Source organism: Macrotis lagotis, chromosome 2 (genome assembly GCF_037893015.1).
Source record: "Macrotis lagotis isolate mMagLag1 chromosome 2, bilby.v1.9.chrom.fasta, whole genome shotgun sequence".
Taxonomy (NCBI): Eukaryota; Metazoa; Chordata; class Mammalia; order Peramelemorphia; family Peramelidae; genus Macrotis; species Macrotis lagotis.
In genome coordinates this window covers 268,730,480-268,756,502 of record NC_133659.1, presented here as the reverse complement: position 1 = coordinate 268,756,502, position 26,023 = coordinate 268,730,480, and the positions used below count along the sequence as shown (strand labels likewise).

Genomic DNA, 26,023 nt, shown 5'->3' with positions numbered 1-26,023 from the left:
TCTCACACAATCCATTTGCAGAAGAAACAGTTGGTTAAGTATTCTTAATTTTGTTTGGATAATTGGATAAATATTACTTGATAATTTTCCATGGATAACTGTGTTTAAAAGGATTCCAGTATTTTAAAAACAAATCCACTAGAAACTAGTTTTCCATCTAGTGCACTGCATAACCACAAATGAATATGGTTTAAAATGTTGCTAGTTTCAAAAAACACATATAATTTCAATCTTGGGGAATACTAATAATCATTTTATATAAATTCTTCAGCTCAGAACATAAATGGGCATTGAATAATAATTCAAGAGAGACTGCAGAATACAGAGAAATACATAAATGAAGAAGAAAGAAGTGAGAAAATAGTAATGCTCAAAGTGATAACAGATGTAAATACTAAACAATAATTCTTTGGAAAGTTTCTATGTAGTTGAAATTTTCCTTTGGTCATTTCCAGAGTTTTTTTTTCCTTTTCATCCACCCAATATTGTAGGGATAGAAAAAAGATTGCAGACATGTTAGACAAGAGAATATTTCAAGATGGCCCTTGTACATGTGAAAATAACTGTGATTTCAGGTATAATTGGCATTTAATTCCTACCTGAAGTTTTTTAACTGGAAAAAAAACCCTCATAATATAAAAACAATAACATTGTTTGAATGGGGCAAAGAGTTCCTAATTTCACTTAAACTTAACACAAGCAAATGCAATTTTATATTTCTAATACTGATTACCTCCCCATTAATGAATTCTTTTTTTTTAGGTTTTTGCAAAGCAGATGGGGTTAAGTGGCCTTCCCAAGGGCACACAGCTAGGTAATTATTAAGTGTCTGAGACTGGATTTGAACCCAGGTACTCCTGACTCCAGGGCCGGTGCTCTATCCACTATGCCACCTAGCTGCCCCTTACAATGAATTCTTTATAGGGATCCCCTTAGATAACATCCTGAAGCACCAATTCTATTGAATGATTTGTTCCAGTGATTAAGTAATGCTAGAATCACAGATCTTATTATATAGCACTGCATTCTGAGATGTGTGTGGATTTCTTCCTTTTCTCAGACCTTTTAAAGCACCCATGTAAATAGTAAAATGTTACTTGTCCATATGACTTTCCTGCATATTTCAGTTGGAAGTGAATTCTAATCTTTCATCTATTTCTATTTCTATCTACCTTCCTAGCTTTTCATCTAATCATCTATCCATCTATCGAGCTACCCTTCTATCACCCACTTATCTGCCCATATATTTTCCTACACATATGCCTGCCTATCTATCATTATATCTTTCTTCCTGACTTTTTTCTATTTCTATCTAACTGTCTAGATAAACAGAAAAACTGCCAATTTTTGTCAAAAGAGGATTTTTCAAAAGAGAAAGAATAAATGGATACATAGCTCCAGACCAAATATTAAGGCTATTTACCAATCCATCCATGCACATATTTATATAAATAGATAAATTAATGAGTGACATAGAAATAGAAACATGTGAAGTTTGGTTGAAACCTGTGAATCCATTCATGAAACAAACCTCTGCTGTACAAATACTCTCATTTGAATAAGATCAGCAATTACTGAATAATTATGAGTCTTAGAGAATGGCCTAAGACACAATGAGATTGTGACTTGCCAAGAGTCACAGAACCATTATGCACTTTTATACTATAGTAATTTTATATCATTGTTCATCATAGGCTATCACTGTTAATTGTGCATATTTTCTTGCATCTCTTAAGTGAAGTTTAATGAAATATTAATATTTTAATGGGTCTCTATATAGTTGAAATTTTCCTTTGGTTAGCTCCAGAGAATAATATGATAGTATCTATATTTTACTCAAGATTTTCATTCCTACAGAGTGTACCTTTTACAAGGTGGGTACTTAATATATAAATAATTAATTTAGAGCTAGAAGAGATCTCAGAGGCTCATTGCCACCTTTTCATTTTACAGATAAGAAGATTCATCCAAATGGATTAAGTAACTTCCCTAAGACTATACAAAAAATGGGGCAGCTAGGTGACAGAGTGGATAGAGCACTGGACTTGGAGTCAGGAGTACCTGAGTTCAAATCCACCCTCAGACACTTAATAATTACCTACCTGGTAGCCTTTTTCAAGCCACTTAACCCCATTGCCTTGCAAAAAAACCCCTAAACCAAAAAGATTATACAGAAAATGATAGTCAAGATTTGAATCTCTGTCCTCTAACTCCAAATCCATTAATTTTTCCACTCTACCAACACTTGCTATATATGCATGGACAGAACCATACTGGCAGCATGATAAAAATCCACAAGAACTTATATTTTGAAGGCATTGCCTTAGAGAATTCAGTATCATTTCTACACCTTGATAAAACATTCGAGTAAGACTCTGTGGAGGTACATTGCTATCTATATTATTAAATGTCTTATTAAAATTTAAACTATGTATATGTACTACCATTCTCCCGTTACCACACAAAAATCACATTTTGGTCTGGGTAAAAGCAATGAAGAAAGCTTTCTAATAGGCTATTCACCTATTCTTATCTCTGAACAAACAGCTCAGACTTTCAGACCCAATATCCCATAGAAGACATAATGTAGGAAAATTAGGTCAATGTAATAGAAGCACTTAGTGAAGATGAAAAAGTCTGCAAAAAAGCAAAACTAATGACTTTAGGAGAATCAGATGGTTTGAGTCCCAAAGCTCCTGAATGCTAACTGCAGCTCTGCTTGCCCTCATGTTTCCAACATCAGTGGCAAAATAACAAGTCATTTTCCCCTCAGTATGGTTTGGATAAAATCTGTGATCTATATACTTAACTTCCAATAAATGTGCATGCTGAGAGTACAAAACCAACTAATTTCCCACAGGAGTCCTATTTCAATATTTTAATAGCATTCCCAAGATATTCTGCTTTAACAGAGAACATGCCTCAGACCTGACCCTACCCCAAATATGTTCATAGTCTATGATCATTCTCTTCTAAGACTCCTGTCCTTGATTTATATTTGTAAACTCTAAATGACCAAAAATGTCTTTCCTGAACACTTTCCTTTTATCTAATCTTTCCTTTTCTTCTTCCCTTCTATTTTTATCTCTCCTTCCTTCCTTCTCATTCCCTTCTTTCTTTCCTTCTTTCCTTCTTTAAGATTGTTAATATTATCACCTAATTGGTACAGAGCTTCTATTTAAGAATACTACTTTTATTTAGGTGAAATTGCTGATCAATGCAAAAATTCTGCCTAAAATAAATTAAATACTTATTAAGAAATCCAAAATCCAAAATTTCAAATAGAACATTATTAAAACGGCACAAAATCACATTAAAGTACAAGTCTGTTTACCCCCAAATTTCAATTTATCCCCACTTCCTACAGCATTAATAAATAGCATCTCCTTTGTTTAGCATTCAAGGATTTCTACCATTTAGCTTTGATTTTCCTTGTTTAGTTTACTTCAATCTATTCCCCTTAATGGACTCCATTTCAGGTAAAATGGAATATTAACTATTTGCAGACCTTGACCCTCAAATGCTTTCATTGTTCATTTGTGCAAGTTGTTCTCTCATGCTGTTTCTCAGAATTCTTATTTTCCTTTAGAGCTCATCTCATGTTATCTACCCTGTACAAATCTTTTTCTTTGTCATTGCCTCCCTCTGCCTCCCATCCCCATCCCAGAGTAAGGACTTCAGAGCCAGTAACTATGACACAGAATCCCGATCACTTAGTGCAATGACTTGAACATATATAAGTAACTTATGGACATTGACTGAATTGGATTGGCTAGCACTGTTTCTGAGCTTTGTTATTTGGTTGTATTTGCATTTCTAAGAAATATTAAATAACGAGTCTTGTTGTATAATCATTATGAGTGGGACATTTTATTAATATTATGTTTTTGTATATCCTAAATAGAGGACTCTTCAGCTGATCTTCAGTGGCATATAAGAATATTTGAAGGATTCCACAGGGAATAGTTCCAATTGAATATAATTATCAGAAAGCATAGTATGTTTTAAATTATCTTACACAAATTTAGATTTTGCCACATAAGCAAAAGCTGGTAATAATTTGAATTAATCACTTATCTTTTGTTCCAAAGAACCTCCAACTAAACTTACTTTGCTGGTATCTCTTCCTTTTCAGATATAGAATAATTTCCTATTTTTCCATGGAAAGTAGCAAATACAGGTGAAGAATATATATTTCCATTTTATCTCTATCACTTTTTCTTTATCAAGGTAGCAGAGTTAGATAAATCATATCAATAGCAACATGGATTTTAGGAATTCAAGGAGAAAAATATTAGCAGTGCTTTGCTTTATCATCAGTTGATTAGTATGTTTGTTAGGAAAGAGGGATACAACAGACATTCCTATCTGTCTGTTCTAAAGTGGGAAAATATCATTACAAGACAGCTTAAAGTAGTGAGTGATTACTTTAACACAACATATTCATATATTACAAACCCTAAATATTTCTGTAAAATTTAATTCATCATAATAAAATGAAAGAAAGCTTTATGGTGTACAAGAGAAAGATGGATTGTTCTCCAGCCTGTTGGAGTATATGAATCATTTAACTGAGCATACTCAGTATCAAATTTAAGCCTTTGCTTAACAAGTTCAGTGTTAGGATGAAACCATCTTTGAGCATGAACTCCTTCTATTGAGTCATTTAAAAATAACATGGATATAACATTCTATCAATATCCTTAATTCCAAGAAGAAAAAATGGTCTTGTGTCTAATGAGATACTCCTCCTAACAACTCACTTAATCATGGATTACTTTGAAGATTATTTCCATGAAAGGTAATCCATCCATCAATCTCCCCCCATCCACCAATTCATACTTGTAGGAGAAGACTGCATCTTTTAATCATTACATCATTTTAGTGTCTTCAGAGGAGATACATCTACTCTCAGCAGTTACTATAAAGGTGACAAAAATTCTTTTATATCAGCATAAAAACAATGTGATTTTGAATCTCCATGAATCTTTGCATACTAGGTAAGAAGTACTACATAGGTTAGAATTGGAATATATGTGAAAGCTGCCCTGAAACATAACCTCATGATCCTGGGCAGGATCCCTACCATAGTCCTGTTGTAGATATTTTCATTTATTGCTACCAAACATATTAATTATAGTAAACAGAATAATCTCAAGAGTGAGGATTTATAATGAGTTTTAAAATTTGCAAAGCACTATATACATATCTCGTTTTATCTATACAACTTTGGAAAGTAGATGCTAATTAGTATCCTCATTTTACTAATGAGGAAACAGAAGCAAATGGAAATAAAATAACTTGCCCCTGATCAGTATTTGAAACCAGATTTAAAGTTAGGATTTTCTGACCCCCTGATTCAATGCTCTACCCACTGGACCATCTAGTTGCCTATTTTGTGGCAACTTTTCAAGTTTAGAGTGATGACTGTGGTCCCTTACAACTTAAAATTCTGATAGTCAGTACCTGCAGTCAAATTTGAATTCAGGTCTGTTCAACTCCAGGTTTAGCACTCTAAGCCATGAAACTTCTATGTCTTTCCCTAAGGAAGTCCTAAGTTATAAATATTTTAAAAATTGAAACAAGAATTGGAACATATCTCGTTATGTCTAAAAATCAAATAAAAGTTTTCTGGCATCTTCAAATCTTCATCTGCACATCCTGAGAGTACTGTGATATTTAGCAGAATATACCAAAAGTTTCCCATATTCATATTGACTACCCTTTGGCCTGAGAACACTCCAGTTAATAATGGTTAACACTTGAAAGCCTTAAGATCATTTTGGCTTATCCTGTGTAATACCAAACACAACAGACAGCACATCCCAATGGATGTGAGGATGAGGATGATGATGATATAATACATGGATAATGAATTATCTAGTTATTACAGGCTAGGCTCAGAAAAATTACCGTTGACATCACTTTTTATAATGACAAGCATTCTGATGCAAAAAAGATTCAGGAAGCCTTGTCTGTTCATTTCTGATCAACTCTGTTATCTGGAAGTGTACTTATAAGTCCAGAGGGAAATTAGTGAGGATTTCTGAGAGCTTCAAACACTTTTCTGATGTCAATCAAAAAGAAAATTGGCCTTCTCTGGCAGAAATCTGAAGAAAATTTATTTCCTTATATTGTACTTTCTCCTACCTTTGGTTCTGAGTCTTGGGGTGGTTATAGGCTAGCCCAAGACAAGGAAGTCCAGGACCAGGAATAAAGACAAGTTCAAGAATATGAAGATTCTAAGCTTCTATATAAACAAAAAAGTTCATGACTAGGAGAGTAGCTACTCTAGAAATAAGTGTTTGTGTATTCCATAACAGAGGGAATATAGGCATGTCAGACTTCCAATTTATCTACATCCCAAATGGTATAAATAATGAATTCCTATAAAGTAGTGATATCACTTGAATTTGCACAGCATATTTTTTGCTGGACTGGAACCAAAATAATCATGATATCAAATAGTGTGAATTTTAATTCATGTAATCACTTCATGAGATTTGTTAGTTGTACTAACCTTGTACTAACCTTGTACTTGTTAGTTGTACTACCTTGCTATAAGAAAGGGATACTCTGGGTAATTATAATAATGTAAAAAGCAGAAAACACCAATAAATTTTTTTTAAGTTCTACTTGTAAACAGGTCAATGTTAATATCTTTAAAATAAGAAAAAATAAGAAGAAAAATGCAGGAAGCATATTTCAAATAGGAGCTGGAAATAATGTCTCAGGGTCCTACACAGGGTCCATGCAAGTGATCCACTGGGTTAATGAGCATTTTTGTTATAAACCCTGCCAGGTGTAGATAAATAAGGCTTGGCAAATGTGTGTGCTAGTAGGCAAAAAAGTTTATTTTGAAGCTCACCATCAGGTAAATGAAGAAACCAAAGAGAAAGGCCTATTTAACAGTCCTACCAATCAGTATTTCTGTTGTGAATATAAATATTTCAGGAGTGCTTAAATCAATAATCAAAATCTACCAGAACTAATGGAATGCCTACCACATGCTAAGAGTCCAGGACACAAAGAGAAAAAACAAAATAGTGCTCAAATATACTTCCCATTAGTGGGAAAAATATGCATGTTAATAAAAATATAAAATATAGTTTAACTATAAAACATTCGAAGGTGGGGAAGATTAAAGGAATCAGCAAAGATCTCTTGGTGCTCCAAGAGACTTAGAGATAAAGATGGGGAACGTTATAGACAGTGTGGAGGTGGCCTGTCCAAAGACTCAACAAGGAAAAATGTGATGAGATACAGCATTACAATTGACTGGGAAGAGAGCATGGTGCAATGAAAATGATGCCAAATTTGGAGTATTTGAATTTCATTCTGTCCCTTATCATTTACGTGCATGAAAGTGTGCATGTATGTATGTGTAGAGAGGAAAAAAAGAAAGGGAGGAAAGAGACAGAGGCAAAGAATGGAGGGAGGAGTGAAAGTGATTAAGTAAAGGGAAAGAAAAAAAGAGAGGGAAGAGAATAAGATAGAGCACTCATATATATATGTATATATATACATACATATATATATGTGTGTGTGTGTGTGTGTGTGTGTGTGTGTGTGTGTGTGTGTATGTATGCATGTATTATCTTCCCGTATAAAAATGTAAGGTCTCACATTCAATTTTTTTTTTGCATTCCCAGTGACTTATACTAGTTACCTAGTAGATTCTACATATATACTCATTGATTATTTTTAGTTTTTACAAGACAGTGGGGTTAAGTGACTTGCCCAAGGTCACACATTTGGGTAATTATTATATGTCTGAAACTGGAGATGAGCTCAGGTCCTCCTGACTCCAGAACCAGTGCTCTGTCCAGTGCATCACCTAGCTGCCTTCATTGATTCTTTACTACTTTGAATTTAGATTCAGTCTAGACCTGTGATTTCATCAATGTGGTGAATTCCTAATATGGAAACTCCTACCACCAATGCAAATTAGTAAGTATTTTGTAATACTTTAAATAATTTGCCCATGTTCAAACAGTTGGTCTATGATGAAGGCCAGATTTAAACCCACTTTCAAGGCTAGTCTTCTAGTCATTAAATTACATTCTACATTTTCTACATGTGAAATTAAATTATTTTAATATTTTATACACTTTTAATGAATGGAGATGCCTATTGTATACTTCTGAAATTCATTATAGAAAGACTTTAGACTCATTCCATAAAAGTATAATGGAGAAAACTGTGTATTAAGGAATTTTGAAATATATTTTGAGACCCCACTGCAAAATATGATAGTGGATTAAGGGTTAGAAAGGTCTTAGGAGTCATCTAGTCTGATCTCTTTTTACAGAAGAGTTAACTGAGGGGAAAAGTGGTTAAGTGATTTTCCCAGTCATACTGATAGCAGAGGAAAATCATGATTCAAACTCTGTCTCTCTTTCTCCCAAATCCTGTATCCCTTCCACTATAACCCACTGTCCTTCAAGTTAGTCAGGACAAGGAAATAATAGTATGAGCACTTAGATCACATTAATAATCATATTATTCATCTTAATCATGATTGAGAAGCACAAATAAGTCAACTCTGCTGACATAAATATGCTTCTAGTTGGATATCTGAGAACACTTTAGCTCCCCCATTAGTATGCACCTGCAGGAGAACATATGAATTAGCCCAATCATTTCTTAATAGGCCTTTGACCATGGCCTCTCCTAAGGAGACTGACAAATTGTGCTGAGATTGCAGCTGTTCTGGAAATGACCAGAATTATCTCCTTCTCTCAGTCCTGCTCCTAGCAATTATTCCTTGCTGACACAACCTATTATTTACTTAACATATTTGCTTCCTTTCTTCCCCAAATCTCCCCTTTCCCCCCATGAAATGTTCACAGAATGACTTTCACAAACCCAAAGATGTCTAATGGCAAATTTTCCCAGTTAACACTCACAGCAAGTAGCTAGAATTATATTTATGTACTTAAAATATTAGGAGGCTTGGACAAGGTCATGAGTAATTTTGTATTTTTCACACTGAGAAAGAGCTCATTGATGGCAAGTAATAATATCAATAAGAGACTATATTACTGACCAATCCTCTTTACTTCCCTCACCCCCAATTTTTCTAGAGCTTCACTCTATTGGTACATGTTGCTCTAACAGCTGGTCTGGGCAAGTGAATTTCTCTATTCCCTCTAGTGGGGAATTAACACATTGAAATGGCTTTCATTCTAGAGAAAGTCGAAGGTGTCTCTCCACAACACAGGAGTTTTCTAACCTTTCTATATGCTAAATAGATAACGAAAATGATAAATATTTTGTGTACACTCCAATTATATTTGTAACGTTTAATGTAATTCAATGACCATTTATTAAGCATTCACTATATGGAAAGTTGAGAAAGCAAAACACAAACCATCTTGAGTCTTTCTCTTCTTCCTTCCTCTTCATCTCAAAATCCTTTGCCACCATTCCCCAGTCTTTCCTCCTTTACCCCTTCTCTGATAATAAAATGACTCTTCTTGCCATCATCAGTTCTCATGTGCTCTTGATCTGAATTGCTTTGGTCTTTCAGATTTTCCATTCAAACGTGCCTTCTCTCTCTAACCTTCAACCTTTCCCTATCTACTAGGTTCTTCCTGCTAACTTTAGCCATGCCCATCTCCCCTATATTTAACAAACATTCACTAGACTCTACCATCTTCTCAAGCTATTATTCTATCTCTCTGCTCCTGTAATTAGAAAACTCATAGAAAAAGGTGACTAATTTTGGTACTTCTACTTTCTCTCCTCTTCTTCCTCTCAGTTTAACTAATGGTCTCATTAATCAACTAGAAAGGAACTATTCTCTGGAAAATTACAGTGATCTCTCAATTGTTACATTTCATAGCCTTTTTTTCAGTAGAAAATATTTTCAACAAATCTGTAGCACTTGACCCTGTTGGTCCGTCTTCTCTCTCTCTTTTTTTTTAGACTTTTGCAAGGCAAATGGGGCTAAGTGGCTTGCCTAAGGCCACACAGCTAGGCAATTATTAAGTGTCTGAGGTCAAATTTGAACTCAGCTCCTGACTCCAGGGTGGGTGATCTATCCACTATGCCACCTAGCTGCCCAGTCCATCTTCTCTTACTGGTTACTCTCCTCTCTGAATTTTTGTGACCAGGCCCCCCTCCTCACTCCTTCCTAGATAGAATGTTTACTTCTAGCTAACTGCTCATTCTTCTTCAGTCTTCTTTCCCACTCTTCAACTTAAAATATGCCTCCTGATTATGAGTGCTCCCCAAAACTCTACTCTGAGGTATGTATAATTAATTTTGTTAATGTATATGTATTGTCTATAGTCAGTAGCTAGAAGAGCAATACTTGTGCAGTTATGAATTGTCAACCACCTTGGTGTCAACTTGCCACTTTTTATGTAGTCATTTACTACTGAATCCTAGAAAAGTAAGTTCTCTCCAATAGCTAGATATGATTTTATCAATGCAAATGACATTAAAGAAAATGTGCTATCTGCTTTGCTACTGAACTCTAAGTATCATGAAACATTTATGGATGGCTTGCAGTCGATGTCTCTTATGGATATACCTCATTCTGACTGGATAGATAGCAGGCCTTATCTGGAGTCAGGAAAACCTGAATTCAAATCTGACTTCAGATACTTATTAGCTCTGTGACCCTTTAACCTTCGATTGCCTCAGTTTCTTTATTTACAAAATAGTATAATAAAGTATAATCCTCCCAGAGTTGTGAGAATAAAATGAAACAATAATTATAAAGTGTTTAGAACAGTGCCTGACCCAAAGTAAATATATATACTATAGATATTTGTTGTTGTTGCTGCTGCTGCTGCTGCTGCTGCTGCTGTTAAACCTTGAACTCTTTGGGCACAGGAATTGACTTACTTTTCTAATTTTATTCCCAGCACTTAACAGAGCACTTTATAAGTAATTAGCAATATTTTTGTTATTCATGCAACATAATAATGTATGTATATGCTTTGGGGAGTTTAGATCTGAAGCTTTATTCATTTGGCAAACTCTCTCCACCAATGCAGATTATCTACTCATTAGTAACATATATGGTTGCTCAGGATTCTAAGAAGTTAATCAATCTGATCATCTGCAAGTGTGTTTCAGAGGATGTGCTTATGACCAATTCTTTATGCACTATACCTTGCTACTTCTCAAAATGACAAGGTTTTTAATTCACCAATGTATCTATGATAAAGTCTAAGTTACAGATAGAATGCTGGGTCATAAATTTAAATTGTATATGCTTTAGTTTCTAGGGAGTTAGTTACCTACTCACTAGGTTATAGATCACATATGATCTGCTTTGCTGGAAGAAGATACTGTAGATACTGTAGAAATCACGGATCCTTAGATCTCCATGTATAAATGCATAATAATAAAAATATGAAACACTCTATCTCAAATATATGAGAGTGGCATGGTGATAGAATGTTATGGGCTCAGGAATTAGGTAAAAAAGATGCAAGTACTGCTACTGAAACATTCTACCTGTGTGACTTTGGGCAAATCACTTAACTTTCTTGGTTTCTGTTTTCTCATCTGTGAAATGAAGAGGTTGGAAAAAATAACCCCAGTGCTATCTTCTAGGCCCAGGTCTATGATACAATAATTTATAATGTGATCTCATAAACTCTTCTTTTGCTAAAACCTGATATAGCTAACCTGATGAGCAAAGGGCTTCTTTTTCTATCTTTCATCTATAAGTCATGAAATTATCTATGGACAATGATGTTATCATAGATCCTTCAAAGAAATGCTTACATCTACAAGATAGCAACACATCCCCAGACTTTCTAAAGAATATGAAAGGCTGTCTGCAGGGGTGTCAATCTCACCCCATAATGAGAAACACTGAGGTCAACTGTAGTATATGAAATAAATTAATCTCTATAAACTTTACCACTGTTAGAATGTAAGCACATTGAGGGCAAGACATGTTTATGTTTATCTGCACAGTTGTTATCCAGCAGTAACAACAGTAGCAGCAGCTTTAGGTGCTCTCAGCCAGGCAATGGTAATGGGACCAAACAACTGGTCAGAAATAGACTACACTGAACATTTGCTAGCACTAAATACAGGATGCTGGTACATAGAGTCCATTTGCCAAAAAGGAACACTATTTCTTGCAGTCACAGGGGAGCAGATTAAAGAGAACAATTCCAAATAGAAAAGAGTGGCTGTATACATTCTCAAAAGAGACTAGGTATCCTAGTCTCAGCTCCAATACAGTTACAGGGAAATGGAGTCTTGGTAACAGTTCTAGGGTCAAGAAGAATATTAGCACTTGATGCTGTAGGACATCAAGGTCCCTTCCTGGATAAAGGTTAGAAAACAGTTCAACAAAGTGGTAAACACACCTCTACTTGGATCATACCACTTTTGGAAGCATCAGAAACTTATAGCCCCCAGAACTAGCTCTGAAAACAGCAGCACAAAATATTTGAAGGCTGAGAAAGTTCTCCCTCTATGCTGGAAGCAGAGTCCTATTTAACATAACAAAAGTCAAGAATAAGACAAAAACAAAAATAAAAAACGAACAAAATAAAGAATTTGATCATAAAAATCTTCTATAGTGACAAGGAAAATAAAAAGCTCAAAAGATATCAATTTCAAAAACATCTACAAGCAAAGCATTAAAGAATTCTGTGAACTGCACAGAAGCCCGATAAGAATTCCTGAAGGAGTTTAATAGAATATTAATGATCAAATGAGGGCAGTAGAGGAAAAATTGGGAATAGAAAAGAGAGTGATTCAAGAAAATTATGAAAAGAAAGATAGGACTTTGGTAAAAGATGCACAAAACAGAAGTAAATAACAACTTAAAATGAAATTACCCAAATCTTAAAAGAGGCACAAACACTAACTGAAGAGAACTCCTTAAAAAAACAGATTTGGCCAAATGCAAAAAAAAAAAAAAGAAGTAAAAAGGCTCACTGAATAAAATAATTCCTTAAAATTTACAATTAAGCAAATGAAAGATAATTACTCCATAAAACATCAAGAAGCAATAAAACCAAGTCAAAAGAACAAAAGAACAAAAAAATGTGAAAGATTTCATTGGAAAAACAATTGACCTAGAAAATAGATCCAGGAAGAATAATTTAAAAATCATAAGACTACTTGAAATCTATGATCAAAAAAGAGCCTAAAAATCACATTTCAGGAAATTATTAAAGAAAATTTACCCAAACATAGGATAAATTAAAAAAGTAAAAAGTAGTCCATCATTAGCAAAGATATCCCAATGGAAATCTCTCATGAATATTATAGCCAATTCCTGATCTCCCAAGTCAAATAGAAAATATTGCAAGTAACCAGAAAGAAACCATTCAAATACTATGTAGCCAGTGTCAGAATATACAGGATTAATCAGCTTCTACATATAAGTAGTCGAGGGCTTAGAATATGATATTCCTGAAGGCAAGTGATCTAGGATTACAACCAAGAATCACATACATACCAAAACTACATATAACCCAGGGGCGGCTAGGTGGCGCAGTAGATAAAGCACCAGCCCTGGAGTCAGGAGTACCTGGGTTCAAATCCGGTCTCAGACACTTAATAATTACCTAGCTGTGTGGCCTTGGGCAATACACTTAACCCCATTTGCCTTGCAAAAAAAAAAAAACAAAAAACAACTACATATAACCCTTGAGGGTGGGGGATAAATGGATATTCAATGAAAAAGAGGACTTTCAACCATTTGTGATTCAAAAAAAAACAGGGCTGAATGGAAAATTTGACATTCAAACACAAGGATTAAGAGAAGCATAACACTATACATATGAAAGAGAAATCATAAGGAATTATATATAATTAAACTGTATACATTCCTGCATGAGGAAATGAAATTTGTAACAACCCTGGGGTCAGTAGGACCTAAGAGGAGGCAGAAGAAGAACAAGAAGAAGAAGAACAAGAACAAGAAGAAGAAGCAGCAGCAGAAGAAGAAATAAGCAGAAAACTGAAGGAGAGTAGAAAGGAGTAAACCTTTTTCTCAGTTATACATATTTTCACAAAAAGTGATCATGTACAGGAGCTTAAAAATTTCACAAAATGCAGGAAAACAGGAATATTAAATGTATCCATTTCAAGTATAATTTAATAAAAGTTATATCAATAATGTGTTATGGAAACATATTAAGAATTAATTGAAAACTAAATACTCTAATCCTAAAGACTGAAAATATTGAAGAATAAGACATAGAAATAATCCATAATTTCCTTAAGGAGAATGACAATAATGAGACCATATACCAAAATTTGTGAGATGTTGTCAAAGTAATACTAAGGAGAAAATTCATATCTCTAAATGTTCAAATCAATAAAAATAGAGTTCAAGCAGATCAATGGGGGGGGGTGCACAATTTTAAAAAAATAGAAAAAGTACAAATTGAAAATCCTCAACTAAACTCCAAAATGAAAATCCTGAAAATCAAAGAAATCAATAATCAAAGTGTAAAAACCCATTGATTTAACGAAATAAAAACTAGCATCTAGTTTTATGAAAAAAACTATTGGTTAATTTGATTTAAAAAGAGAACTACCATTGAACAGTAAATTAAAGCAATAGCTAAATTATTTTGCCTAATAATATGCCAATAAATCTGACAAAATAATTAAAGTGAATGAATATTTACAAAAATATAACTTGTCCAGATATATGAGGAAATAGAATACTTAAATAACATTATCTTAGGAAAAAGATATTGTACAAACTCACACTGAGTTCTCTAAGAAAAATATCATAAAACTCAGATAGATTTATAGGTCAATTCTACCAACCATTTAAAGAACAATTAATTCCAATACTAAATTACTTGAGAATATACTTTTATGGTAAAAATTATGAAGAACAAAATCTTCCCTCAAAAAATACGGCAACAAAAAAATTAAAATAAAATACTAGCTAGATTATAGCAATATGTCAGAAAGATAATATGCTATGATCAGGTAGAATTTATACCAAGATTGCAGGCTGGTTCAATATTAGGAAATATATAATTGATTATATCAATAAAAACATCAAAATCATATGATATCTCAATAGATATAGAAAAAGCTTTTGATAAAATGCAACACTCATTCTTATTAAAAAGACTAGTAAGCATGAACAATGGAGTTTTCCTTAAAATGATAAGTAATAACTATCTAAAACCAATAGGAAGCATTTATCTGGTTAGGAGATGAAGTAAAAGATTTCCCAATAAGCCCTAAGTGAAAGAAAGATGTTCATTATCACCACTGTTTAATATTGTACCAGATATACTAGTTATAGCAACAAACAAGAAAAATAAATTGAAGGATTAGACTAGGCAATGAGGAAACAAGGCTATCATTCTTTGTCAATATACTTAGAAAACAGTAGAGAATCAACTAAAAAACTAGATGAAATAATTAAATTTAGGAAAGTTGCAGAATGCACAATAAACCTACATAAATCAACAACATTTCTCCATATTACAGAGTATAGCAGCAAGAGATAGAAAAAGAAATCCCATTTACAATCATTGCATACAATATAAAATATTTGAGTCTACCTTCCAAGACAAATCCAGGAATTATATAAACATAAATAATCACAAAACACATTTCTCATGAAGAAAGATCTAAATAATTAGAGAAATATTAATTGCTCATGAGTAGATCAAGCCAATATAATAAAAAAGAATAATTATGCATAAATTAATTTGATTATTCAGTGCCAGAATAATCAAACATTCAAAGAGTTATTTTATGACATTAGAAAAAATAAAAACAAAAATAATTTGGCACAACAAAAGGCCAAGGATATCAAGAGTTTCAATTAAAAAAATGTGAAGGAAGGCAGCCTAGAAATCAGATTGCAAATTGTGTTACAAAATAGCAATCATAAAAACAATATAATAATCTAGCTAAGAAATAGTTTTATATAAATGGAATAGATTAGAACACACTATACAGTGTAAAATGACCATAATAATATAGTTTTTGATGTAACCAAAGTCCATACTTATGAGACAAGAACACCCTATTTGAAAAAAAAAATTACTGGGAAAATTGAAAATCAACATGGCAGAAACTAGCTATATATATCAACATCTCACACTATACACTAAGATGTGTTCAAAGTGGGCACAAGATTTAAACATAAGAGGTTATATCATAAGCAAATTAGAGGAAATGGACATTTTAACCTGTTAAATTTATGGATAATGGAAGAATTTATGATAGAAAGTATCATGGGAAGTAAAATGGGAAATTTTGATTACAAATGAACTAAAAAGGTTTTGCACAAACAAAACCCAATGATTCCAAGATTAGAAGTCAGAGATCTGACAAAAAGATATTTATAGTCTTTTTTCCTAATAAATATCTCATTTCTCAAAAAAGATAGAGGGCTGAATCAATTTTAAAAAATACAATTCATTCCCTAATTGATAAATTGTTAAAAGACATGAACAGATAGTTTTAAGAAAAAAAATCAATTCTATGAACAATCACTTTTTAAAAAATGCTCTAAATCACTATTGACTATAAAAATAGAAATTAAAACAACTCTGAAGTACTATCTCATACCTTTTTGATGGGATAATATGACAGAAAAGGAAAATGATAAATGTTGAAAGGCCTATGGTAAAATTGGGACAATAAGACAATGTTGGAGGAGTTTTGAACCAGTCCAACTATTCTATAGAATAATTTAGAACTATGCACAGAGAGCTATAAAACTATGTATACTTTGACCCAACAATACCACTACTACATCTGTATCCCAAAAAGATCAAAAGAAAAGGACTTAAGTGTACAAAAATATTTATAGCAATTCTTTTTGGTTCTTAGTGTAGTTTTTATTTGCAATAATGGGTAGGGGAGAGACTGGATCTCCTATATTTCCTAAATTTGAAAAGCACTGACATTCATGGTTCCAATATAATTACTAATTAACATAGAAGCTTTAGTCTGCTCTATTCCTGATATAGGATAATTTACTCCACTTCCTTAGGCAGATTGGAATCCCTCCATTATTCCCCTTACTACTGCGAGACTTAGTATGTGCATTCATCAGCTATTACGCTTAAACAGTTCAGATTACTAAACTCAATTGATCCACAATTTTATCCTCTCTCAGGGCACAGGAGCACCATGCCCAGTCAAGCTGACACATTTTTATTGAGAAATACAGCTTTGGGTATTTGCATATTATAGTACTAGAAACCCAGCCTCTCAAAATTACTCAATAGAGATTTTGAATATAGCAATCATGACTTGACCCTTTAAGACATGCAGATTGCAAATAGGAATGAAGTTTGAATCCAGATGGGGTTCTATAAATGCTTTCTTTGTAAAAATGTGATGTATATAAAAATAAAATTTTTAATCATTACTTATATTACCTTGGATAAATCATTTCATATTTTTTGGCCTTAGTTTTCCCTGAAAATGAGTTTGATAGACTAGATCAGAGTTCTAAAACTATAGCACAGGAATTTTTAAACATATTTTAGCAACTGTATCTCAGTAAAATTTGTTTCCTTTGTATTTTAATTTTTGCCTTTAAAATATTATTCTGAGAAGTATGGTTCACAAGACTGCCATAGATTCATACATAGGACTGCCACGTGCATACACACACACACACAAACACACGCATGATTAAAAACTACTATTTACTAGATTTTTTTTTCCTTCTAGATCTGGATCTAATTTAAAGTATTTGTAATGGTTTGAGTCCTCTTGGGGCACTGAGATCACTGGAATTTAGAATTAGAACAAACAATTGTAGAGATTAATTAAATTCAGACATTTTAAAGTAAAGAAAATTTTAAAAATGCTTAAACTTTTTTTTAAATGGCAAGTTTGTACTAAGGATAATAGGACTTTTAGAAATATTTTGTGGTATGAAAAATGCCAGAGTACACTTAACACATAGACATTTTTCAGATAATTCTCATATACATTTAGAGCATTTATTTTCAAAAGGAACAATTTATGCAAATCCACATAATGTGCAAATATAATCCACTAATCCATATTTCTGCAGCTCAACAGCTCAGGCTGTTTGCTCTGTCAATGGATCAAACTTTCAGAATGATGTCAAAATATTGCTCAATTACATTCTACTCAACACTCTGAGTAGTTATGTATTAATATTAAACATTTTAGTCTACATAGATCAAACATAAGTTTTTGCACTGAGTGGTTATAAATTTATTTTCAATTTAATGCTATACAATTTAAAAATCTCTAAGAAGTACTGCTCTCTTTAAGAGCCACAAAGCTACCAGGACTACCCTTGATTCCTTTGGGAATCAGTACTTCTCAGAAGTAGCTGATATCATTGCCACCTATAAGCTCTAACCACAAGTTCAAAATCTGTGATTCCTTGCTCAAAAGTCTACATATGGCTCATAAGCATGTGTTAACTCACTCTTCTAACTTTGGGGAAGCCAGAGACTGCTAGAAGAATTAAAAAGTAACTACAGGCCAAGGAAACCAAGGAAGAAAAAAAGTATAAAGATTTTTAATGCCATTACTAGACAATTGGTACAAAGAAAGTGGAGAAAACTCAGATCAACATAATGAATTTACCTTAAAATATTTTTTCAGAATACTTTTGATTCTCTTGTGGCAAAATATTAAATAAACTTAGATCAAAGTCAAAACTGCTGAATATTAATTCTGAAAACTGTTGCAAATAAAAAGAATCAGCTGAAAATGATCTCAGAGATTACCTAGTTCTCTCATTTTTGCAGGGGAAAACAATGAGACTCAGAAACTTGATAAAAGATATACAAATGGTAAGTAGAATGGCAACAATTAGAAGTCAGGAACCCTCACTGCTAATTCATTATAAAGGAGTAGATGTTTTCTTTGTGTATCTGTAGAGACAGACCTGAAGATATGAATGATCTGAAGACTTGGGCTAAAGAAAAAATTGTTAAAATCCCTTGATTCATTAATCTGAGGAATTCTATTGCCCTTAACCTGAAAAGAAAAGGTTGATGTCTTTTTCCTACAAATATCCTTCTGCTGTTGCATGACTGTGAGTCATGGAGAACTACAGTCTCTAAAGAAAATCAACCAAAAAGCAGTGGAGAATCATATGGTAGACACAAGCAGGTAGCAACATGTCATAAATAGAGAACTTTAAAAGAACAGAACAAAAGATGGTCTTAAAGAAATGAATGAATGGAAAAGAAGATTGAATGACCATTAAGTGAGAGTGAGAATAAATTGCTGTAAAGATTATGAGTTCCTCATGTAACCTCTTCATGCCAGCAAAGTCCCCCACTGTTTTGTGAAGAAACCTTGTAAATAATTTATGGGAGGACATACTCAAGAGTTACATAGAATTACTAAAAATGACACAATCTCAATCAAGAGAAGATATACCCACATTGATGAGATAATCCCATCATCAAAAGCTTATTTGATTATTTGAAAATTCAACCGCCCCCCCCCCCCCGAGAATAAGGTACTGCCTGCAAGTTGCTGTTTCTGGGTACTAAACATGTTGTACCTTTTTGGAGAAGTTTAAGAAAACATGCAAATTTTATTACATTTATTCAATAAAAGATTAAAAATATAGAATCATTGATGAACCTTATTTTGAAAGTTTTATTATTTCCAAAATTTCATTAATAATTGTAATTATTTTGCACAAAGATTTTGATGACCTCACACAAAATAATTAAGATAAGTACTTAAGTTACCAGGGATTCCTTCCTCAAAACAAGAAAGAGAATAAATATTAATCTCCCAGTTCAATGAACAGGAATATATAACACATTTAAACCAATTATTTTATTAATCATAATTATAATATTAAGTAATTCTATAATAAAATGGTATCAAAGATTGGAAACTATCTCTTTAAAATTAGACTAAGAGTATAACAGATATTGATGACAAAAAAGAAGGGAGAGTTTAGAGTTAGAGTTAGTTATAGGCTCCCTTTGAGCAAAAATTCAGAGGGCTAATAGTCCTTAATCAGATTATATAATTTTGCCTTCTTTTTCTCATGAAGTGAAGCAACTATATTGTCTCCATTTTAAACAGTGAAGAAATCTAAACATATGTTTATATTGTCAGAGTATTCCCCAGAATTGTATTCCTTTTCATCAAAGAATGATAAATCAGTTACACATTAAAAGAATGTAATGTATCTATTTTATCAAAACAAGATAAATCTAACTTATCTGGACTAGGTTTCTGGTTTTTGAAGCATGCCATGATACTTCCACAGCAATGGTAATCTAAAAATGACTGCTAAGGCAATAGAGTTACTTTCAAAATCTACTGGCATGTCTCAAATAGGGAATTTCCTCTAAAAAAGGATCACAGCTGGAAAAAGTTATAATTGCAAATTATTTAGATGATATTGTCACTGTTGCAGAACTAGGTGGGTCTCAAAAGCCAACAATTATAAAGTTGAATCTGCAATTTAATTTACATTTTCCAGTGACTATGGCATTGATTCCTGATAATTCTAGAATGGACAATAAAAGAGATGCTTATTAAATAATTAGAAAAACAAGATTTCAAATTGTTTTGTCTCATCAAAATTAGATCATGCCACAGTAATGTTTTTTTTCCTATTTTTGTCATGTTTACTAAATTGGTAATCTAGGAAAGTGGTGTCAAAATCAAGTAAGAAATAGATACCACTGATCCATATATACATCTATGTGGACATGGAGTCAGAGCAAACAATCTAGGTGTCATCTTTGACTTTTTTACTTTCTTTTATACCCCCTTATACAATATGTTACTTATGTCTGTTAGATTTACTCTATGAAATATATGAAATATCTCTTGAATATATCATGTCCCCTACTCTTTTCTGACACTGCCACCAGTAACCTTAGAGCTTATAGCTCTAGTAATTTCACATCTGAACTATAGTAATAACTTGCTGGTGGGTCCACCTCCAATGCAATTCATCTTCCATTCAATTTCTCTCCATTACAATTCATCTTTCATTTAGCCATCAAGGTGATTTTCCTAAAGTGCAGATCTGACTATATCATCCCTCCTGCTTATTCAATAAATTTCAGTGGCAGTGGCTCCCTAAAACCTTCAGTATCAAATACAAAATAATCTGTTTGATCATCAAAATCTGTCATAATCAAACCCCTCCTACTTTTCTGGTCTTCTTACATCTGATTTTACTATCACATAGTCTTTGATCCGATGACACTGGTCTCTTTATTATTCCACAAAGAGACTTCATCTCTCAGCTCTGGGTATTTCCTCTGACTTTCCCTCATGATTGTAATATTCTCACCTTTCACATCACCAACCACTAGTTTCTCTGACTTCCTTTAAGTTCCTACTACAATCCCATCTTCTATAGGAAACCTTTTCCAACCCCTCTTAATTCTAATATCTTCCTTAATTTTTCCCTCTTTATCCTTTCTCTTATGTTTTATCATCTGTTTTGGAAACTGATTCTTCAAACTAATATGATTACTTCTCTAACTGATGACATATATGCAGGGTAGTGTGTGTGTGTGTGTGTGTGTGTGTGTGTGTGTGTGTGTGTGTGTGTATGGACTTGTTCCATTTAGGGTTAATGAAAGCTGAGAGACCATTAACCTACCACACCACACTGCCTTTCCAAACTAAAATAATAATACAAAATGTCACTAGATGTTATCTGCCTGTTACAACATTAAAATTAAATTCCAGATCCATGAAGATTCTTTCCCATGTACATTTTGGAATTAATCTTTATATTCAGTTTGCTGATAATGTCTTAATGGCTTCCCCGTCAATAGAGCAAATTAGTAAGGTACTTAATCTATTTACAATGAGATATACTTTAGCAAAGATGGGGGCAAATAACAAACTCATGAACACTTGTTTATTTTCAACTCTTCAGTTTTCTAAATTAGAAATTTTCAGCTCTACTTTGCCTCAGACCACAAGTAAACTTAATTTATAAATGCTATTCTTCCAATGCAGTTGAGCTAAATATACCTTTCATGACTTCTACCACCTGAATGCTGATGTCTTAAAAATCTCTCTGCCTCTCCTTTTAGAATCACCACTCACTGTTTTCAGGATATTTCTGCTAGATTTCTTGTCATCACCTTACACTCATAATGATTCAGAGGAGACTACTTTCTTAAAGCCCTCATATCCTTTATCAGAGCTCAGCTGTTCCAATGCAGAAGCAAATCAACCATTCTACCCATTCCCCAAGGTTACTCCAGAATAAAGCTTCACATTGCTCCCTTTCATGTTCTTTCTGTTTTTGTCCTTCAAAATTAAATCAGGTGCCACGTTCAACAATTCAACAAACATTTATTATGCCCTTACTAGCATCGCACTAGGTGCTAGGCTAGAGATTAAAACCAAAAAATCTTTGATTTCAAGGAATTTACCATTTCTATTGAGGAAAACAAATATATGGATAAATAAAAAATATGTTCATGGCAAATAAAAATTTTTTTCTGGGAAAGGAATGAGTACAGTAACTGCAATGATCCCATATGAGAGATGAGCTTTGATAAAGGCTAGGCACTCATAGGAGGATGAAAAATATTTCTAATCTCGTCATCCCAGACCAAATAACCTTATGTGTGTGTGTATATGTGTGTGTGTGTGTATGTCTCTGTGTGTGCATGTATGTATATGTGTATATAAATATATATAAATATATATACATATGTACACACACACACACACACACACACACACACATATATATATATATGAACTTTCACTGTTAGAACCTAAACTAAAGGTCCCTTTCCCATTATACTCTTTGGTATCTTACATATAGCAAATGAAAATTCTTATCATGGTTTTCATGGTTCCCTAACTCTAATTTCTCACACATTTTTCTCTGAATCATTTCTGGATGTTCAACCAAACATTAAAGTATTATAGATTTAGAGGTGGACAAGTCCTAAGGAGTTATTTACTCTAACTCTTTCATCTTACAGATGAGAAACCTGAGGACTAGAGAGGACAAATGACTTCCACAATGTCACACCCGTAGCAAGTAGTAGAGCCTGAGGAGGTCCTGGGGTTTCCAATTCAGTTCTCATTCTACTATATCATACTGTCTCCCTATTTCATTCTATTAATTCAAACCTATTTCTTTGAATTGCAAGCATCAGTACACTGTCTTAGCCCAATCACTATAAAAAATCATTGTTAAATTGGAACAGTTTTCATAGTAGCATGTCATAATGATTGAAGTTGAGTTTAGGTTTCAGAAAATACCTCTGATTCTTAATGGTTGTGTGATAAAAGGCAAATTTAATCATTTAATTTCTACAAGTCTTGTTTGTTTTTTGTTGTTTGTGTGTTTTCTCTGCAGCATAAGACTTTGAGCAGAATCCTTCTTTATCTTTGTATATGTATAGTGTTCAACTTTGACAAAAATGGAAATATATACATGCCACTGTAACTTACAGAACAACTGGTTCCCTGAACATAATAGTGCTAATGATCATGTCTTTTCGAAAAGAGAATTCCCTGTTTACCTAAAATTTTCTCAATGTGATAAAAAGGGGCTAATTTATTTTCCTCTTTTATAATATGTTGAGGGGTCTTAATACTGAGATCAAATAGATGTATGAATATTTTATATATATATATATATATATATTACACACATAGATCAAATAGCTGTATATTTTATATATATATATTACACACATATTGTATATAGTTGCATAAGTATATGTAAATTACAAGTATAATTGCATATTTCTGTTGGATAATATATATGTAGAGATATACATATACATACTATACATAATCATATATGAAATTTTGTATACATATGGATATATACAAATACACATATAAATATATAATTTATTCATTACTCCCATGATGCTTTTCCCTTCAACTCTCAATCAGCCTATTCTGACACACATTATTAAAGTTTTAATTATACTGTATCATATTCCTGTTTCTTTAGTTTAGATTTGATTGTATTAAAGTAATTAATAGACTTTTTTTTAAATCTCACCAATGAAGATGAACATTATATAGAGACCAATTGAAACATGATTTAATACATCAAAATTCATAAGCCACCCTGAACCCATGCACATTGCAATATTCTTTTCTTAGAGTAAAGTCTGTTCTACTTGTAAAAACAGATTTGACTGGTTTCAAGTCACTACACAAAGACAAGATATAAAGAAAAGGGATGGACTTTGGTAAAGATGACAATGGTATATTAATCTACAACTCATATTTCCTAAGATTAAAAACATTAATTGGTACACGAAATAATCTAAATATGGAAAAGGACTAACATATACTTTTGATATAAATTGCATCCCTTCTCAAAATTTATAACTGCAAAATTTTCATATAATTTTCATATAATCAAGGTTTAGGAGAATAATTCATTCACCTCAATAAACCTAATTATACAACCATAGAAAATTTCAGTACTACAATTGGAATTACTAAAACCTTATACCACTAATAACTTCAATAATTATTGTACAGAAGAGCTTCCTTTCTCTGTGGAATACTTAGTGTTTTCATGCAGAAAATTCTTTTCAAAATGGATTACACACAATAAAACATATAAAATGATCACATTTGTAGGTCAGACAAAAAATTGTTAATATCTGAAGAGACTACCCACAAAAAAATAAATATAGAGAGGTCATTTTGTCAAGCTTGTTAGTAAAAATACAAAGAGATTTCTAATCAACAAAGTATAAAATTAATCTTGTGAAAAATTGATCAACTTTCTTCAGACTTAGGGCTACCCTGTGGATTTTATTGATCTAGGGCAGTCTAAGTTAGAGACAATGATTAGTTTATATTGATACTCCAAATAGATTGAACTACAGAGAAAATTTTTTTTAAAAAGTTTTCTTACCCTTGAAATACATACACAGCTAAATTCCATGCCAAAAAACATTACAGTCACATACATTTATTTTGGAAGGTCATCAAAAACATACCTGGCTAGGCTGAAGGCATCATCGATCAAACCTGCACGATTACTGACAGAGAGAACCTATGAGAGCCAACCAGAAAGATGGAACCATTTAAGAATGAAGAAAGAAAAAGTGTACAGTATCAAAACTGATTTCTGATATGCATATTTGGAGTTTACCTCATGGTTCTGTATTAGTTGTTCAATTAATAATCTCCAGTTCCTTGGATCATAGTTGACCCTAAAGTAGCCTGTTTGATTGATGTTCCCCAGCAACCAGCTTCTTTTGTCCAAAGTAATTCTATGATGTTCTAGAAAGGATAGTTTTAAGGGGAAAGCAGATCTTAAGCATGTTTTAAATCTCAGAATGGCACTAGGCAGATTTTTTTTATCCTTAACTAGCAAATTCTAATGTCTAAAAATAATACATGGAACATTATCAATAATTCTTCAAAATCCATCATTTTATCAATTAATATTTTTCTAACAAAGTTAGTTTAAATCAAATAATTATTTATATCTATGCAGTCCTAGAAGATCTTGGGTTATTTTTCGTTTTGGTTGCTTTAACTAATTGGTTTTTGTAATTAACCTGTTTCTCCCAGATAAAGCCTATCCCCTAAACATCATTTTTCTTTCTCAAATTTAAAAATAGCTAGAAAGCTACAAGTATTTTTACTTGACTTCTAATTAGAGTCTATATGGATTGAGAGAAATTAATGAAATGGTGTAATGCAAAGGAAGTTAATAAGGTCTGATAAGCCACCCATATCATTCAATATTAAAGACACTTTCAAAACTCAGGAGACTCAATTCTGAGAAACTCAATATTACCCTCTCTGGCATTTTTTAGATCTCTTCAAGGTAATATTAAATAACTGACACCACTGTCTATAAATATTGACAACTGGGAATTTAGTTATTTAAGATAATTATATTTCTAGGTATACTTAGAATGAATACATATAGCAGATTCTGCTTAAAGCAATCATTTCAGGAAACTATTTTAGTTGGTATTTAGGAAACTGGTTACTATTCATTGAGTGCTTCAATTAAAAGGGGACTTAAAAACATTTCAAGGAAGGCTGCTTATACATTTTGAATTTCAAATCTTCTGAATAATCCAGT

General features: G+C 32.7%; 1 protein-coding gene across 1 annotated transcript in view; it reads right to left on the bottom strand.

The window, feature by feature from the left end:
- Positions 1-26,023, bottom strand: part of TRHDE (thyrotropin releasing hormone degrading enzyme) — a 475,008-nt gene that overhangs the window by 82,540 nt on the left and 366,445 nt on the right. Inside the window, exons 11-12 of the mRNA XM_074220778.1 lie at positions 25,076-25,206; positions 24,921-24,976 (exon numbers count right to left, since the gene is read on the bottom strand). Coding sequence (XP_074076879.1) covers positions 24,921-24,976; positions 25,076-25,206 — 187 coding nt within the window. The remainder of the gene's footprint in view (positions 1-24,920; positions 24,977-25,075; positions 25,207-26,023) is intronic.